This window comes from Alligator sinensis, unplaced genomic scaffold, assembly GCF_000455745.1.
Source record: "Alligator sinensis unplaced genomic scaffold, ASM45574v1 scaffold772_1, whole genome shotgun sequence".
Classification (NCBI taxonomy): domain Eukaryota; kingdom Metazoa; phylum Chordata; order Crocodylia; family Alligatoridae; genus Alligator; species Alligator sinensis.
In genome coordinates, this window is record NW_005842695.1 from 3,273 (window position 1) to 23,054 (window position 19,782).

At 42.2% G+C, this 19,782-nt stretch overlaps 1 protein-coding gene across 1 annotated transcript in view; it reads right to left on the minus strand.

Moving 5' to 3' along the window:
• Nucleotides 1-5,226: 5,226 nt before the first annotated feature.
• Nucleotides 5,227-19,782, minus strand: part of LOC102376644 (protein sidekick-1-like) — a gene marked incomplete at its 3' end in the record, with an annotated part of 520,442 nt that continues 505,886 nt past the window's right edge. Inside the window, exons 8-14 of the mRNA XM_014524891.2 lie at nucleotides 18,308-18,391; nucleotides 11,963-12,157; nucleotides 10,591-10,707; nucleotides 10,149-10,316; nucleotides 7,879-7,981; nucleotides 5,865-6,041; nucleotides 5,227-5,314 (exon numbers count right to left, since the gene is read on the minus strand). Of these exons, the coding sequence (XP_014380377.2) occupies nucleotides 5,227-5,314; nucleotides 5,865-6,041; nucleotides 7,879-7,981; nucleotides 10,149-10,316; nucleotides 10,591-10,707; nucleotides 11,963-12,157; nucleotides 18,308-18,391 (932 nt within the window). The remainder of the gene's footprint in view (nucleotides 5,315-5,864; nucleotides 6,042-7,878; nucleotides 7,982-10,148; nucleotides 10,317-10,590; nucleotides 10,708-11,962; nucleotides 12,158-18,307; nucleotides 18,392-19,782) is intronic.

Here is a 19,782-nt window from a genome sequence, read left to right on the forward strand (position 1 = left end):
GAAGGTCAGCTGAGGGGACTCTGACAAAAGCAAGGATTCAAGCAAGAAAAGGAACATGCAGCCACGGGGATAAGGTTGGAAAATAATGTTAGCAATTTTGCAGATGATATATGTTAGAAACAAATGCCCTAATGTTTTGAGTCAGCTCATAACTGCCAGAGGGAACCTGAAAAAATTACTCAACAAACACATACAGTGTCTTATAAAATTAGCTAAAAACAAACTATTTGCGCAAGGAAAAAAAAAAAAGCTCAACATGTTTTGGAGAGATTTCTGAGAAAACTGGTCCGACAGCAGGTAATTAGAGAGCCTGTGACTGAAGAGGGGATTACTAAGAAGGCGAGAGAGATTAAACAAGTCATCTTGTCAATTTATAAAAAGCTTTGCTCCAAACTCACAAATGGCTTCCCAAATCAGGTCCGCTATACAAGTTTAACTCTGGCGCAGATGGCTCAGCTGATAGACCTGATAACTTGCGAGGAAGTCAAGACAGGAAGTTTAACAGATCACTCAGCCTTGATTGGTTTGTCATCAGTGTTTATAATGGCTTAAATTAAGAAGCCCGTCTTCTGTTGCTCAGGACTTTACAGTTTGTCTTATACTAGGATCCTCCCCAAACTCCTAATACAGAAATGACTTTAATATGATCTATATCATGGTATTGGCAAGCGACTGTGCTTCCTTGCCTGGGCATATGAAAGGGGAACCGAGGAATTAAAAGTTTGGCCCGAGTTTAGAAGCCAGACCCATTCATTTCTGATCCCATTCCAGGAGCTCAAATACAAAGATGGAGAGGATTTGGATCTTATTCTTTCATCCTGGTCTTTCTGGCTTAGGTAATAGCTCAACAGAGAGAATCTCTTTAGAGAAGCAGAGGTAGTATGCTTTCTGCCGAATATTTTTCCTCCATCGTGTCGTGTAAGATCAGCACAAGGAACGGACCGAGTAAAGGACTATCAAAATAGCAAAGGACAGGCTGGGGGGGGGATGTGGAATTCATGGGACAATGGCTTTGAAACTGGATACTATTTTGAGGATTGTTACTGTACATTGCTCTGAACTGTCATTGATCTGGTGATAGAAAGCATTGAAGGGGAGAGGGAAAATCAGAGGCATTAGCAATTTTGACTATCTTCTTAAAAAAAAAAGAACAGATACCACATTTCCCCCATAAATGAGTGACAAAGAAACTACCATCGTGCTATTTGCATTCTGTTTGGTGATCTCTCGCTGTAAGTGAGTAAATCACCTTCCTTGATTTCCAGGGTTGGGCAAGAACAGTGGAAGAGTCTGTTAGACTGGACAGCAAGTTCAACGGGAGGCCATGTATAAATGTCCTGCCCTTATGGTATGCTGTATTGTAATGCTTTGTATTTCTGTCCCTCCTAGGCCTTTCACAGGCTAAGTGGTAACTTACTTTGTAGCAGGGAAAGATCAAAAGATCTTGCCTTAAGTTTTGAAAGGAGCACAGGGATCTAGGTAAGGTTTGTTTTTCCCAGCAGGGTAGGGTATTACCAGGCTTCGCAGTCACCTACCTTCATTCATTCAACAAAGAAATATTCCTCATCATGATCTGTGGTTGGGTGCAAGATATGTGGCTACAGGAGGGGACAGTATTAACAAGCTTCACAGTCACCTACCTTCATTCATTCAACAAAGAAATATTCCTCATCATGATCTGTGGTTGGGTGCAAGATATGTGGCTACAGGAGGGTACAGTATTACCAGGCTTCACAGTCACCTACCTTCATTCATTCAACAAAGAAATATTCCTCATCATGATCTGTGGTTGGGTGCAAGATATGTGGCTACAGGTCGTGTCAGGGTTGGATATTGCTTATACTGCATATTTTAAAGGTATCGAGGCCCCTCAGGATACTTTTGAGTTGGAATCAGCAAAGCTTCTTATCTAGAGAGATACAACCTGATCTCCCAAGTTCATTGAGCTATGGGAATAGGGGACTTTTCTTCTGTGCATATTTTCCTATTGTATGGTATGTGCAGGACTATAAAGATAAGATGAATGAAGCTGGCAGGCTCTATTATTTGCAATTATTTTCAGGATCAGAAATTACGACTTTGGATGCAATAGAAGCAGAAGCTCAGCATCCAAGATCTGCAAATGTTTTTATATTTGCAGCTGAGCAGCTTTGCTAGCAAAAAAATAGATCAACAAAATTAAAAGCTCATTTCATAAGAAAATGCAACATGGCTGGAGAATGTTTTACCAAATTAAAAAAAATAGAGCAATACAGATGAAGAATATTGTACGTTCCCAGGGGAGGAAAATGAATGACTGGGGAATATCTTACCTGGCAATGCCCAAGTACCAGCACTACAGAATAGGTGGGTGATGTGTCCCCTGGCTCCCCTTTACTAAGTTCCTTGTTACAGACCTTCCCTTTTCACATCTCTTCACTTCTGTTAGGGATTGTCAGGGAAGATCACCTCTGCTGTTTGCACCAACGAATATTATTTACTGCTTCTAGCATGGCAGGGGCCTGATGTGTTGGGCACAGTGTGCCCAACTGTGGGGACTATTTCAACTGGTTAGGATCAGTAGTTGCTCCTCGTCACAGTCCTACTTTCCATTTCCCTTAAATACTTTAGAGGGAAAACAGGGAAGGAATCTTGGAGACAGGCATTTTTTAAGATTGGAGAAGATAATACTGAGGATAGAGCAGGATAAGGAGGGATTTGGCACCGTCACCATTTCTCTTCTACCAAGACAATTAGCTGATCCTGTGCCCTGGTTTGTGGGCCACTTACTGACGGATGCCAAGAGACACTCACCAGCCATCCCAACCACATCGTACCGAGGTAAGGAAATCCAGTGACTGCTAAGAAGGAAAAACAAAAAAACCCCCAACCCCATACTAAAGTCCTTTACCAGAACCTGGGTTTTTTTCCCTGATTAAAGCTGGAAAAAAAATCTGTGCTTTGAACATAGCAAAGCAGAATCATTTCATTGAGCAGGTCCCTACATAACCATCATCTCAATCATTGTGATTGAAAGAGAGGCCACAAATTGCCACATAGCCCACTCATAATAAGAGACAGCCCCTGCCCAAAGGATGTTCTGTTCTAGCTAGGCAAGATAAGCAAGGAAAAAGAAGTTTAATATCCCCATTTTACAGATGAGAGGCCCAATCCTCTGAGACACTAGATAACCTGGGGTCATCCACGATGTCAGGTTTTGACCTGACGATGTTTAATGGGAATTCAGTGCCTAACTGTCCTCTGTACCTTTGAAAATCCCCGGCTAAATTCCCAGAGACAGAAGAAGGTTTAGGGGTATGGGGGGTAGAAGAAGGGGGTAAATCAAGTAAGCTTGGCAGACATACAAAGTTAATCAAGGTATGCCAGTATCTGATGGTAAACTGCTCACGTCCATAATTGATTGCAAGCCCTTCTCTGAACATTTGGCTGTCATTGCTGCTACTCAAGGCACTGGAGTGTGCATACTCATGAACGGGGAAAAAAACACCCAGTGCTTGTTAATGCTCCTTGCATGAGAGTTATTTGGGAGAACAGGGAATTGTATAGATCTGTCACTCAGAACAGCTAGAATTTAATTTAAGCTTTACTCCAACTATTTCCTTTCAATGGATTTTCTTCTTCATTTAACTTCTGTTGTATCATGTATGTCTATATATTTCATATATTTGTGCTACTGAGTCAAATAATAATGACGCAACCTGCAGAGGATTGCAATGGGTTTTGGCACTCTTGCAGCACTTGCACCTCTACAGATAAAATGGTATAACTGAGCGACTCTAGGGACTCCTCTAAAGCCACTGCTACATGTTACAGATATTACACAATGAATTGGCTAATTGTGCAATACATTTAGACCAGCTGCATGTGCACAGTAATCATTATGCAATAAAAATGACTACCCAGCTATAAAAAGAGACAAGTGGCTATAGACTTAGTGCTTGAAAATGTGTAACAACTCTATGGCTGGTTTCTATCCAGCCTTAATTTGAATGTGTAGCAGGGCCCTAAAGGACTTGGTCAGAGGCAGTCCCTGGATTCTTGTGGCTTTCAGTAGGAGAATATCCCTTCAGACTGACACACAACCGAAGGCCAACCTCAACATCCATTTTGCCTGAGGATGCAAAAGTCTCCAGCATAAGCAGGGTGTAAGGGCAAGGCAGTGCCAGGACACTTGAGATGCGTCTCTCCCAGACAACTTTCGGTGAAAGGACTTTCCTTGGGGGATAAAGCATCTCTCACCCGCAGGACTCGCAAGAATGAGAGATGACTTCAGCGGCAGCACAAAGTGCTCCCTTTTGCTGCACAGACGTTACAAGTACTGTGTCAGCCCTAAGAGTGTGACACAAGTCACAGGCAAGGACCTGGACTATCCCAGCTACCACGTCACTGAAACACTACCAGAACACAAACATGACGCACATCCATGTCAACTCATGGGAGACCATTCCTCAGAACCACCCCAAATGGAGGAAGAGTCTGCTGCAGGGATCTCAGCACTTCAAAACCTCACGGCAACAACAGGAGCTGGAAAAGCAGGAGCGGCAGAAACAGTGTGTTGTGGACCAAATTAAGAAGTCCAGCGCCACCTCCACCCCCCATTGGAAACACACGTTCGAGCTGCCGTAGAGTCTGTCGATCCCAGATAGGCTTCATCACTCACCTTCGGACACACAGATAAGACAATTATTTTAAAAATCACCCTCAACTGCGAGGGATTGCCGAAGAAAGAAGACCAAAACGCACAGGTCACACACATTTTAAGCTCGCCTTCAAAGACTGGGTTATAGAGTTGTGTGCAGGTTTTGCTCTCCAATTTCCTGACCACCTCTCAAAAATAAATAAGGAGCAAGCCCACAAGAAAGGAAAGTGTGTACAGTTATGCGGAGGCAATTTGGAAGTGTCTTCCCACTCTTGGATCCTAACCCGCAGCAAAATGCACTCCAGGAGGAGAGCTGAGGAGCGCTTAATTAGAGCAAGAATGTATAACCGCTCTCTCAAAACGGGCATCTGATCTACTCTTGGCACTGTCAGAGAAATGCTGTGGAAAATTGAGCTCCACGCAGCAAATCTCTGCGGCAAACACATTACACTGCCAGGCAACAGAAGTTGCCATAGGCATCTTCTCTACGAGAAAAAGCTCAGGCACAACCAGCAGAAACAGATACAGTTGTAGTCACATTAAAGTGTGCAATATCCCTGAGAAAAATGACTACATACAAACATTACCTTCATATGCGTTTGATCTGCTTCATGCATGGAGCGGTCATAGTTGCTGACATTAGTGACACAAATAAAATTGGACTGCATTTCACTCCTACAGAGCGAGACCAACAGAAAACACTGGCGCTCACGACAAGGCCACGTTTACAGTCCCTTTTCCGAAGAGACTTGCGCTCGACACATCTTTTCGTGATGTTTAAAAATCGAGACAGGCACAAAAATGAGGCCAACTTTCTAACAATTTAGAACGCAAAGAAAACAGAAAGAAAAAAAATCCGTTAGAGACCAGACGTATGGGCATTTGTCGAATGGAGTAAAAAATATTAAAAGCAAGGGCGGAGAGGCAGAATGCGTTCTTACAACCTTGGCAATGAAGACAAGCAATTAGTACTGCTGTTGGTTAAATTTAGCACGTGTACCACGTCCAGGCATAGCAGCCCCTAGTGTGGGCTGACTTGCACCATGTTGAAGTCCAGGTCATTTGACATGCAAACTCAAAATGAATGATCTCATGATAATATCATTAGCAGGAAAAATTTGCTTTAATTGCCCTAAAGTTCTAAAAAAAAGGCACAAACATTATGAATCAGCTTTAAAAGCAAACAGAAGGTGCCATCAAAAGCCCCAGAGCTCGAATAACTCACATCACTTCTAGACGAGCCGTTCTGGAATCGTTTCCTCCAAATGAAATGACCTCGCACGTGTAGTCGCCGATGTCTCCTGACCACGTCTGGCTAATGAGGAGGCTTCCATCTTCCTCTACTGTAATTCGGGAACTGCTAGATGGATTTATTGCCACACTATCCTTCTTCCACACGTGCCTGGGTGTCATAAAGTTTCAAAATGTTAATAAATATCAATATAACAAATATAAATACGTTGCGAATGATTTTGACTGCATCGGTGGGTAAGGTCATATAGCAACACAGTGCTAAATTGATAGACCACTGCAGTTACCCCAAGATGAGTAAAACTTTTAACTCTTCCAAGCCTTGATCTTAGACCAGTGATCAGAAAGAAAATGCCTTTCTGCAGTACTGTGGTGCAACGAATTTCACAGCTAACATCTGCTCTAGCCGCATCTAGCGGGGTTTTATCTTAGGCTGGTTCATTTAATTGTCTCTGTTTAATGCTTCTGGTGGGGAACTTGGGAGCCAAAACTCAAGCTTTGTCAAACCTTATCCCTTTGCCTATGAAAGGTACTATTTCAGGACTCGGTGTCAAACACGTAAGCTTAAAACTGGGATACTTTAAGCTGTAAACTGAGATACTGTGTTTGGGGGAGGGGTCGCTTTACAGGTTATTTTTATATTCTGTTAGCTCTCTCTTATTTTGTTTCTCCTGTTTGGCTTTCTTATTCACTTCTTTTATAAGTTATTTTTCTCTGCTTTGTAAAATGCCCTGAGCCTTTAGCAGAAAGGGTAGCATAAAATAAAAAAATAAAAAAAATCCAATCTCTTACAGACATAGATGCAAGTAAAACTAAGTGACAGAAATGTTTGTCAAGACTGAATGCAGAAAGGTCCATGGAAAGGCATAGCCATATTAATTATTTTCCCAAGTTGTGGAACAATATTTCAGGATCACCCAACCCTGAAGTTTACATTATTTGTTTTTAGGGGCCTAATCCTTGAACGAGGCCAAAAATCCCCAAGAATAATTCAGAATGTGTCAAGAAAGCCATCCTTTGCCCACCATCAGACTTACCAATGCCCTGAAAAGCCACCACCTTCTCAGGGTGACAGCTATCTAAATAATTCCTCCTTTTTTCCAGTCTCCAGACTCTACTTCTACTCCAGATTCTACTGTACTAAAAAAAGGGAAGAAATGTAGCTCGAGACCCCTTTGTTGGGTGTAGGACATTGGAGGATCACATTTACATTGTACTGATCCTTCCTGAACAGACTGCATCAGGAATATCTCCAAACTGCTGTCACCCTGGCAGAAAATATATCTGCACTCACAAATACAAGTGACCAAGTGTTTGTACTTCACAGTTTTGTATAATTTCTCCTTTGTGCATGTCTGTGTTCTGTCTCCAAAGTTCCCTTCTAATATTTTCCAAGCCAATACCCAGACAGATAAGGCAATGCTTTTCTTTCATTCAAGCCTCCTTTAAACTGTGCACCGGTTAATACTATAATGTGGTTGAACGCGATAGGGTTCCTTTAAATCTTGTGCGCAGATGTTATTACTTTAGCATCAAGTTGTTCTTTTCTTTCCACAGCCAGAACAGAATTTATCCCTCGGTTACTGAAGTGTTTCAGAGTGTGCAGGCATCCTCTCCCATGGATTTGCAGAAGCCCCAACGTAAACACGTCTGAAATTCTATTCGATCTCTTTGGATTTTTACTCTCATTAAGTATCAGCTTCTGACAAGTCGGTTTTATTGATAGTGTATTAACCTTGACAGTAAAATCATGGAAGGCTGTATTGAAGTCATGAAGTGGAACGTAGCTCATTGTAAATAATACATAAGGCTGAAGTGGAAGATGGGTTTTATGTGATTAATGATGTAGTCTATAGCCTTACGAGGCAGTAATCAGGGGTCTGGTGCTGAAATCTGGGGTCCTCAAACTTCTCACCTAATGACATTCTGCTAGTTTGTAAAATTAACTTGAGATAAACGGCACAAACGATAAATGACACCACGCGCACCTGATTGAAATTCTAGGGTCATGAGTTGCTTCACACTGCAGAGTGGCTGTGGTTCCCTTGATAACGGTGCTGTCCTCGGGAGGGTGAACAATAAAGGTGCGATCTGAAAAGGAACACAGGCCATCAAGCAGGTAAAATTACAGACTTTCAACATGACTTGGGCATTCACTCCTGGACAGCATGAAACCGGTCATTTATCATTCAGGGCAAGACGCTTTCACTTTGGTAATGGGAGTGAGCAAGTCTGAAGCTCTCTGCATGGCACATGGTGCAGTGCCTACTGATTAAGTAAAAAAGGCAGAACAGTATTCCTTATATCTTTCCCAGAGTTGCCCCCACCCAACCCCTCCTCACTGAATCTAATTCAAGTGTGTGATGTAGAGAGGTTTAAGAAGCAGCAAAGGGAACCTCTAAGAGCAGATGTTAGTTATTTGATCTGCGGCAAGGCTTTGAATACGAAGAATACTAAAGGGGTACTCAATATTATTCATTGCTGTCTTTGCAGCACCTGGTTATTGGTAACCTCAAAGTCATAAAGCACTAAGTACAACTATGGTGCTCTCCCCTAATTAAGAAGCTACTTTATTCAGGAATCCCGTCATGCGGTTTGAGGGAAAGGGAAAAAAAATACTCTAAAAAGTTTGTGGAAAAAGCATAGGGTGCTATTTTCTCCTTCATCTCGTCAAAACCATGCAAGGAGAATGAAAGAGGTGTTGCTTCAGGAGTGTGAGTTTTCCACATAGGGAGGAGATGTTTACCCACTTGTTGCAAAAATATCTTGATTCAAGTACCTTCTGGGACCCAAAACACAGTAATTGCCTGAAACTATAGCAACCAAATCAAATGTGAAAGATCTCTATTATATTGAGAATGGAGGCAGCGGCATCAGATAGTATCAGCCAAACCAGGTAGCCAAGCAGCGTGAGTGTGGAAGAAGGGTGGATAATGGTAATCAGTCCCAAACCCCTACAGAAATGATAACCTATAACAACTGGGATAAATCTTATATGCACAAGAAGAAACTGTCAACCGACTGAGATGAGAACATGAAGAGACAGAACTATTAGACATAAAACATAATGCTAACTAGACAGCATTATTTCTGCAGTGCCTCCGCATGCTCGTTAGCTCTACCACGTTCTCCTTGCTCCGCGAGCAGCGTACGGACGGTAATACTAAAAAAATTGCAAGAGGGCAAAATGAATCAAAGGATTTATAATGGAGGCCCTCTGTGCTCCGTTCACACATCCGGATACCAACTGGCTTACGACACACTAAAAATATGTATATGGTGTGTGTCAGAAAGATATAAATACGAGACCCGTATGACAACTGTATCTTACATTTACTGCCAGTATATTCCACGAGCACCCTCAAGATCGTACGGTAGAAGGTTTCTGGTGTAACTTTACTCTTTGAGAGATGAATAGATGTCAAATGTACACCATGCACCAGCAGGATAATCAGTCCCTAGGCTGCACTTCAAAGGCAGGAGAGGAAAGAGGGCCATATACTTTTTGTAAAAGGATTTTTATTCTCAGCTCAGTAATATTTTTGTTCTCCTGTTAACTGTGGCAACATATTAACCCTTCCCTCCTTAGCATCTAGCTTGAAGTACCCGCATTGGACTTGATCTCATCTCCTCTGCACAGTATCAAGTCACTCAAGTGAAGTCAATGCGCCAGATTTTCCTCATAAAGGATTCAGTGCAAAAAAGTGTTGCATGGTGAAACACAAGCCTGTTCCAGGGCCAGGCCCATCTGAGTCGAAAGATCCAGCAGCTGAAGCATGATGTATTTTGCACTGGCTGGAGGATCACTGTACCAGCAAGGGACCCCCAAGGTGCCAAGGAGCATTTTAGCCCGGCCCTTTTTTCAGCGGCCATGTCCTGTGGCAGCAGCTGGATCTGGCAGCTGCAGAGCTGCTCAACGCTATCTAAGCGTTAGGACCAGGGATGTTACACCAGCATAAAAGCTGAGTAAGTGAAATCACAATCAGACTTGCTCTAATTTATTATTTCATTTCAGTTTCTCTCAGACAAGCATCCTGGATGCTTCTGTCCAAATATAGAAAATGTATATGCATCTCTTTGCAAAAAAGAATAATTTTGATAGATTCCTTTAAATAGATGCATTATTCCTATTCAATTATACCCTTTTTTTCCTATTAGCTAGAAATGCATAATTGATTACGAAAATTTCCCAAGAACACACCAAAAAACTGATTAATATTTGATTAAAGCTAAATTTAAAACAAAGCCTTATCCTTACTCCAGACAGTCAGCGTTGCAAAAGCACTCAGGGCTCCCTCTGAGTTGACTGCATAGCAAGTATAGTTGCCAGCATCCTGAAGGAAGACAGGAGTAATCTGCAGCCCACCAGATTCGAGGAGAATGAACCTGGGAATCTGCACCGAGCCACTGGCTAAGATCTGGTTCCCTGAAACACAGGAGGAGGAGGAGGGAACAGCAGGACTCTTGTTATTTGCACTGCATGAATAAAACGATACGGTTCTGATTCTTCCAAAAGACAATTACAGATGAAGGAACAAAGTCCCACACACAATGCACATGCATATCCACAGCCATCTCTTCTTTCACCGAGCCAGCGAAATCAAGATATGTAAGCTGAATGGATCCCCAGAAACTCATTGCCGGAGCGGACAATAGAGCAGAAATTCCTGCGATTTCACAGTAGAATAATAAGTGGTTACCTCTTTTCCACGAGATGGCAGGTTTTGGAGCCCCTGAAACCTCACAGGTTAATACTGCAGTCATCCCTTCTGTAACAGTGGTATCTATTGGTGGCCGGATAAATGTTGGTTTAATATCTGGGATAAAACAATTGAAAAATTCAATGGACCAGCTATCCGAAAGATCCCTTAACTACTATCCTAGAGTGTTTTACATCCACTTTTATAGAGCTGATTGTGGGGAAGGACATGACAATAATAAATGAAAACCTTTCAGCAGTGACTGTAACCTTTCATTATTCATCTCCTAGGAATTATCTCACTCAGTTTATTACCTAAATGGAAAATAAAATCTATCAGTGCTTGTACAAGTACAAGCAAGGCAGCTTATAGATAAAGGAGCAAAGGTGTAAAACGAGCGTGCTGGGGGAAGCAGAGACATCTAGATAAACAAAACTATTTGCTTTCATCTTCATAACACGGAGTCCTTTAAGATGAAAAGCAACTTGAGAAAGACATTAACTTTCAAGCCTAAATGTCAGCCAGAAGAACTTAGAACCTGGTTCTCATCCAAGACATCTTCCAAGTTTCTTTCTTTCTTATTTTCCCCCAGTTGCATTTTATTACATTTTTTACTGCAGCTTCCTGGACAGATATTGAACTGGTGCAGATCTGTTTTCTGAAGCTCAGTCACAACACTGGTCAAATCTGTAAACTGCCCTTGAGCTAAAATCAGCACAATGAAGATGTGACAACACGGCTAACTCCACCTGGAGTCCGTCAGCGAGTCAGGCAAAGCATTAGGGACACCCCTGGTAGTAACAACTTTAAAAGAATTACTATTGGCAACCGTGGATTTTTTTCCCCGTGGAACAAAACATTATTCTCCAATTACAACATTTAACCCATGGGGGGTTTTTAATATAGAAAAGAATATTTATTTAACTTGGAACATTTTTGGGGTGTGCTGGGCCTTTTCCTAGGAAAATCTACCTAAAATATCACCCTTCACAAAAATAAAAAAAAAGAGTCATGTGAATTGACAAGAGCATTATAATAGTAAAACTAAACTGTACAAGTAAAAGGAAGACAGGGAGAATTATTTCTTGGTTGACCTTTTCCTTTTTGCCCTCAGCTTGTCCTTTTTTTAATGTAGCAATAAAAGACTGATCAAAGGCCTGCTGCTAAGAACAGTCTTCCGTAGTCTTCAGTCGGATTTTGCTTTGCTAGGCTAGATCCCGCTGGCAACAGAAATCCAGGTGCTATCATGTAATAAATCGGAATCAACCCATTTTATCTACCGAGTGGTAGAGAACTGCTTACACGTGATTGAGGCCTTTCAGTCAATACGGGAACCCAGGTTTCATGAACTATGCTGTAGTTCTTTACTTACTGGTTACATCTAGGTAGGTGTGTGTCTGTATTTCCCCAGCTTCATTGCTAGCAAAACACTGAAAGATCCCAGCGTCATCGGTACGCGCTCCCTGGATCTGCAGACCACCATTGTGGAGTACTTTGTAACGAGGATTTTGCAACTTGTTGATAGGAATAGAGTCCTTATACCAGACCAGAGTGGGACTAGGAACCCCTGGACATTGAGCAGAAACAGATCTCTATTATTCACTGCACAACTGTGCAAAAGTCTGTACAATAAAAGTACACAGCAATGTTATACTCGCACAGATGCACACAGGGTTCAGTTCTCCATATCCTATTCTCCCCCTCCCATTATAAATAGTTTTTATAATAAAACACTGTTTGACAACCGGTGGATATAGGTAAATTGTGTTACCAATGGCAGTAATATATCGTAGGATGCATGATGGCAAGGACAGCAAATAACGAGAGAGAAAACGTTGCAATAACATGTTATCAAATCCCTTTCTCCACCGTAATCGTATTTCATATCACGGTGGGAATATGACTTACATGAACATTTCAGATTAAAATACAAAATTATGCAAACTAAGCAACAGCAATTCTTTTAGTGCCGTTTTATCCTGAATAAGATTCTCCTAAACTGCTGGAGTGAAGATGTCAACGTTAAAAGAACAATGGGAAAGTACACATTAGCAAGGGAAAAAATGGAGCAACCCTGACAGGTATTTTAATTCAAAATTTAAAAATCTTTTTTTGTGATAACTGGCAGTTTACCTTTAAGAGGCAGTGTGCAAACAGCATGGTGTGTACACTGGGATGCTTGCAAATTGTCATTCATTTTGACTCATTTTCGGCTTTACTTGCGCCTTAATACAAACAAAAAAATGCAAATAGAAACCAATTCTACCTTCAACTTATCTCCCTATGTTACTTGTTACTGCTTTTCTGCACGGGCATTTTATATCAATACTGCTACAGATTTCCAGTCACGCCTCAGCTCTGCTTTGCACCAGACGGCTTGCATGAAGTGGCTGTAAGCTCGGCAATTCCAGTCAACGGAGGCTTTTGCCTTCCTTGGGGAGTCCTTCGATGGTGTAGAGCACTCATACAGAGGCTCCTATGCCAGTCTCCATCGGAACCCTACGTTCTTCTTATATTCCAGCAATCCCTGGCTCTTTTTTAACAGCCGCTATGGGCCACAGGCAGCATAGCCTGAAGTACAGCAATTATAAGGTTGTTCTATTTTATGATGCAGCTGGATGATGGGTGTAATGCTGGGTTTAATGAGCTTGGCCCATCCCACACTTCTACCCCAAGCTTTGCAGAATACGTAAGCATGGATGGAAAACTGCCCAGAATCTGAACTACCGACTGTTTCTAAAGTCCGTGTCTGCCACCTGTCTTCTTTAGGTACCCCTAACACACTCATCACCGTAAAATCTAGGCAACCAAAGTAGTCACTGACAACCAGGCCCAAGATGACTTGAGGCGGTCTTCTACCACCTCCAGCTCTATAAAGCAAGAGCCTATTCAGGAAGTATGGCTCTTAAAATCTCTAGGTCTCAAATTCCTCAGCAATAAACCAGGAATAATAACTAAATAAGTTACTAACATCTAGGGCTGTGCGAAGCTTTGGTCCCTGATTCGACTCAGTGGAGATATGGCCCCATTTGGTGGCCAAATCTCCGAATCTGAATCGAATCAGGAGACCCTTTAACCTCTCCGAATCGAATCAGAAGCCTCTGAATCAATTTGGAGTGATTCGGAAAGGTTTGGAGATTCGCCCATAGACACAGCTTTAAATGATTATTCTACATACCTGAAGGTACCAGGCGGCTCATGAATGGTGCGATGGTGGGGCAGATGGGGTGTCGCAAAGGACTGCGGGCACTCCCCAGCATGCTTGGCAGCGGTCCTGGAAGTGGACCAGAAATACTTCTGGTCCATTTCCGGGTCTGCTGGGGGTCCCCTGCACTGCCCTGGCTCGGTGACTGGTGCCTCCTGGGTCTGGGGGGGAGGAGCACCCGGGGTCCCCCTACAGCTGATCGCCAAGCCGGAGGGTGTGCGGGTGTCCCCCAGTGCGTTCCCTGGCTGACCCAGAAGTACTTCTGGTCCACTTCCGGGTCTGCTGCCAAGCATGCTGGGGAGTGCCCGCAGTCCTGCAGGACGCCCCATCTGCCCCACCATCGCAGCATTCACGAGCCGCACCTGGTACCTCGAGGTATACAGCAAAAACATTTAAAGCTGTGTCTATGGCTGAATCGCTGATTCACCGAATCAGCATCGAATCTTCACATTCGGCTTTGGCCGAATCGAATCAGGACAGTGATCCAAATCAATGAATGGAATCATTGTCGCCTGAACTGGGCCGAATATGAATTGTATACGGCCTGTTTTGCACACTAACTTCATAGGGAATCTGTATGGCTCAGTTCATTAATGAATTAAATTCACCCAAATGATGAAGACCTTTGCATCATACAAGAACTCAGGGTGAGGACTAGGTAGAATCTAAGTAATGCAGAGTGAGCCCATGCGGACACTGAATTTCACTTTCATGTAAGCAGTGCTTGGACATTCTCTAACAGACGGTACAAAGAAAGGCATAGTCACATTATCATTATTATTTTTAAACTCCTGATGTGATTTATGAATAATAACACATATCCTTTCGTGTCTCCTGTCAATGTATTCATCCTCAGAAGCTACTGTTAACCCTAGACAGAATATAAAAAGAAAACCGAGGCATGGTGTAAAAAAAGAAGAGCCGATTCATGGGCAACTGGTACCTCCCAAGTCTGGGAGGGCATCAGATTGCCGATGGGGGGGCCGAGCGCAGAACCACCAGCGATGAAACCCGCAGTGCACTTCCAGTTTCGCAGCTGGTGCTTCCAGGGGGTACATGGCCAATCTCAGGGGGGTACGTGCACCCGGGTGCATCCCCTATGTGTCGTGAATGAGCTGATTCATCCTAATATTATTTTTTACAAGCATATTATTTACCAAAATGATCTCTGATGCTTTTGCTCTGTTGGTAAAATAAGCATTTTCAGAATCAAGAAGATAATCATCTCAGAAACAAACCCACTGTACACAGTGCCTGTTGTCATCTAATGCACAAGAAATGCAGTATGCCACCATGCAATAAACACAATTTGAATTTCATACATCAGCCCATATACAGATTTAGTGGAAATTCCAATGTTCAGAATTCTCAATGCGAGTGTTTTTCATCTCTTGAAAATCCCCCAGGGCAAATACAAATTATCACTGAGTAATGAAGAAACAGATGATGCAAAATAGAACAGATCTGATACAGAGGCGACTGGAAATTATTTCAAGTTTAAATAATAGCAATTCCATTGTCCTATACATTGAGTTTTATTGGCACCCAGGAAATAATGACATTCAGCACTCGGTATTTTCCGCCAAACCTATAAGATTTGATGTCATTCCTCAAAACTTTTCTCTCTAACAATATTAGCAAAAATCCCAAACCTATAATCATTGTGAGATACACTTTTCTATCACCAACTCAGCTGACAAACTGAATATTACCATCTCTATTTTCTTATATTTCAGCTATGGATACCTTCTGCACTTCCAAGTTATTCTGAATAATGTGATCTTATCTAAGCATTTTGGAGCCTGCTCGTTGCATACATTTGGACTGTAGTGATCTCCCCAGAAAGACTTACCTTTAGAGTTGAAAGTAGGAAAAGAAAAAAGAAAAGAAAATGCAAGTAGGAAACAAAGCTTCTGTTTCTTCCTCAAGAAAAACTAACAAGAATGAGGAAACATTTAATAGGGGTTAATAGTCCTACCTTGTCATCTGAGGGGTACAGTGTGGTATAAAGATTAATAATCAGATAACCTGACTTGTGGGCACCTTTAAAAGTGATACACATTTTGCAAAGCACTCTACCAAGATTGGCAAATTTACCTAATGGGAAAAAGGAAATGGGAAGCTAGGAAACTTGAGTGTTATTCCTGCCTCTGCTACTTGATGCAGACCGTACGTAAATAATTTAAGCAAGTTGTGGCTCAGTTTTTCCCATCTGCAAAATGAGGATAATAATCTTTAACTATTTCACAACAGTGCTGGGGTCTTTGCTCATCTTTGCCAGAGTCCCAATAACTGTGGAAGTTATTTTGGTTTTTATAGCACCTACAATCTCCCAGTAGGTTACTGGGGTGTCCTTCTACTTGTCTACACTGGTAGAACTGAAGTCCAATTAACTGCATTCCCTACATACCACTAGCTCCAACCTTTCTATAAGCAAATAATAGAATGCATTTAAAAATGCATTGAAAATGCAGGCAGGATCAGTGGTTTCTGGAGACATACAGAGAAACAGGGTTACAGAGCGGTTGGACACACTGAAACTCCATTTATAGGAAACTAAAAAGCTAGCCTGTGCAAGTCACAATTTTATTTCTAGTTAATCTCTGCTTATACTGTGAAATTAATCTGTCTCTCACACACTCACGCTGCACAAAGCCAGAGCAAATGGGCTTTGTGTGGAAAGCTCCACGGGAGCTTGGGGAAAATAAAATCCACCTTCCCATTTGTGGCCAAGGCCTAGGGCAGCTCCGCAGCACCTCTAGCCTTATTATTCTGGGCCTCGAGTTGGAAGAGGGCAGCGAGCTGCAGGCAGCCTGTCTTTAAGGATCTGTGGTTGCTAAATCTATGTACTCATGGATCGATGAAGCCCCCAACCACTCCTTCAGTCCTATTCCCTGCTCCATGGTTGATCATACTGAGCTAACATTTGGCATGAGGCCCTTTGCAAGACTGATATGCAGCTGACTAGTGCCCAGGGAGAAGAACAGCACTGGGAAGAGCTTCTGTGCCCTCCTCATTCATCAGTTATCTGAATCCATCTTAAAGACGGTCAGTGGACATAAAGGATTTTGCTCCAAGAGGATTCTCATACTTAGGAATAGCCCAGGAGTCCCCAGGGAGCTGGTTGGCATTTGTCTGGAAGGAGGGGGCAGAAAGCACCCACATGATCTCTCCAGGACATGCTGTTTCCTTTAACATAAGAAAAGCAGTTGGGTCTTAGGTAGAAGAAAAGCATTTGGGACAGGGAGAGAGTTCAGAGACTGGAAAATGAGCGATTTGCTGTCATGCATTTGACGGTGCTCAGGAAAAACACGATTTTAGCCGGTTTCACAAATGGCATGAGTTGGGTTTTTTGTATGTTTTTCTTTTTAAACATAAAACTACTGATGTGAGAGTCTTGTTGGAGCCACAGAAAATCCCAGTATGTTTCAAATAATATGTATTGAAAGCATTTGACATCCCCCCCATGCAGCTGAATGGGGAATGGAAACAATAAATACATGCTACATGAATTTGTGTTGTAATGACAGCTGATGTCAGAAGAGGGGCCGTTTGAAAGAGCAGGTCATGAGTTACAGTTTTCTCACCAAGCTCATGTTGCATTTTTTTTTTTTTTAAATTGCTGCTTTTCATTAATATAGCACCTTCCATCTGCGGGCAATCTGGATATGCCCTTTTATCCTGCTCTATGGATAAGGAGGCACCCAGAGCTTTAACGTCTTGCTCAAGTTGCAAGACAATTCAGTGGCGGAGTCAAACCTAATAGTCAGGTTCTTGCAGCTTCCTGCTTTAATCACTAGATTATGATGTCTCCTTTTTTTTTTTTTAATTAGCGTGCCAAAATAGCACGCGTTTCTATGGAATTATGTCTTTAAAAAAACCCAAAACACATTTGAAAAGAAATGATAAACATTTGGAAGGTCTTTATGGCATGAAAACACCGTCCAATTAAAAACAGAATGAAAGCGTGCTCTAGCTCAAGTGTAACTACACTTAAATGGTACCACAACTGACATCTCTACTCAGAGTAAAAGCTCCATCATTTTCAGAAACGGAGGTTTAACTATTGGAATTATTGATTGTTTCTCTGCGTCCCAAGTTATGGGTCCCAAAGTCACTGTTTTCTTTCAATTAATTTGCTGGCTCAAGACATGAAACCCTTTTAGCCAACTACATTTGTACAAAGCATCCTTTAAAGCAAGGGTCATGAAGAAAAGCAGCGGGGACTGTTTTGCTCGGCTGACGAGCAGCATTAACACGGCCGAGATCTGATACCAAAAATCCACTCACTTCTCCCGTTGTACAAACCCAAGAGCTGCCCAATTATCTAAAGGGAAAGGGGTATAACTTCAGCTCTAGTAAACTGTCGGAGTTTCTTGGAAGTCACCAGTTACGATAATTTATAACAGCCAAGTATCTGCACCAAAACAGCAGAGACTGATATTGTACACTACATTCAACAGGACATGCATCTGTTTTTACCAAGCCGGCATTGCCTTCATACTCACTCACCCATTGCCTGGCACAGGATGTCCACTGTTTTCTCCACCTCAGCCAAAATCCGACTCTCGGGCTCAGCAGTAAAATAGGGCGGCTCTTTAGAACAGGGGGGAAAGAAAACACAACAACAAAATGTAAAGACGGGTTGATTTAAAGGAGTTAATATAGGTTCCTCAGCAATGCCGTATTTAATTCAGAGTACTACAAGCCGCCTAGTTTGTCTCTTGTTGGGGATTTTCTTCCTTGCTTTTTTAGCAAAAGCGTCGTGAAAAAACCAACAACGCTTATTCGCTATGATCAATAGGAATTTCAACGAGAGCTGAGCCGATTTCAATTTAAATTTAGGATTTCACACTGCAAATGAATACTCAGAGTAGGGGCTACTTTTCATTTTATGGGCCTGAATCGTGGAATGTTTTAATTCTCGGTTTCGAAGGGCCATCCCCAGGGGTTCATAAAGGTTTATATTTACAGCACAGTATTTTATAGGATAGTTTGCTTCAGTATCTAAACTAAATACCACTTCATGAAGCCATGAAGCACATCAAATAAAGTGCCACTGCATGTCACAGAGCTATATCAGAGGACAAGTGCAGCATATTAACAAAAAAAAGAAACAGCTTTATTCCTCGAAAGCCAACAGATTTAATGTTTTAATTGAACTTATAGTAATAACCAATGAAACCAACAGTTCATCATTAGGACTAAACAAAAGATATTAGAGGTGTTTATTAAACAAAGATTAGACTTTAGGGATTGTAGGGCATACTCTCCTGGTACTATTTAATCTTCACAGGATAAAAAAATCAGGAGTACCTTGTCAAGGGTCCACAGGCATTAAGGCTGCAGTGATTATCATGGTAACTAAAAACTGTCATACTCAGTCTATTCAGTACCATTATCATGTGAGTACTGTTTTAGAAGCATCTTATTTGATTATAGCTACAATTCTATTGTAGCAGAACTACGCACAAGAAGTCCCTATGCAGACTGCTTCTGAAAAAAACGGAGAACGGAAAAGGTGATGTGATCTGTTTGTACGATCAAGTCCGTGTATTTTTCTTCTGAAGTGCACCAGCACATTGGAGAAAAAAAGGTATAGTAGGTTACTATAGCCGGCGTCACTTTAGTTTGCTTATTTCTCAAACCCATTCTCCCAACATATAAAGAAGTCCATGGCACAGATATGTGCACTAGGCCTGTGGTAAGTGGCTAGCATTCACTTCGGATTTGGCTGATTCGGGGGACAGTGATTCGATTCGGTAATTTGAATCACTGTCCTGAATCAATTTGACCGAATCGCCGAATCAGCCAGGCCTATCCCTGCCCGCTCTCCCAGCTTGGCAATGGCTGCTCTGCCCGCCCTAGTTCCCGGCACTTGGAAGAAAAAAACAGCTCTGACTCAGTGGGTGTTGCCAGGTGGGGGGCGATCCCCACTGCCCCACACTGCATGGGGGGGCTCTTTAATGAGCCCCCGACCCCCCCCC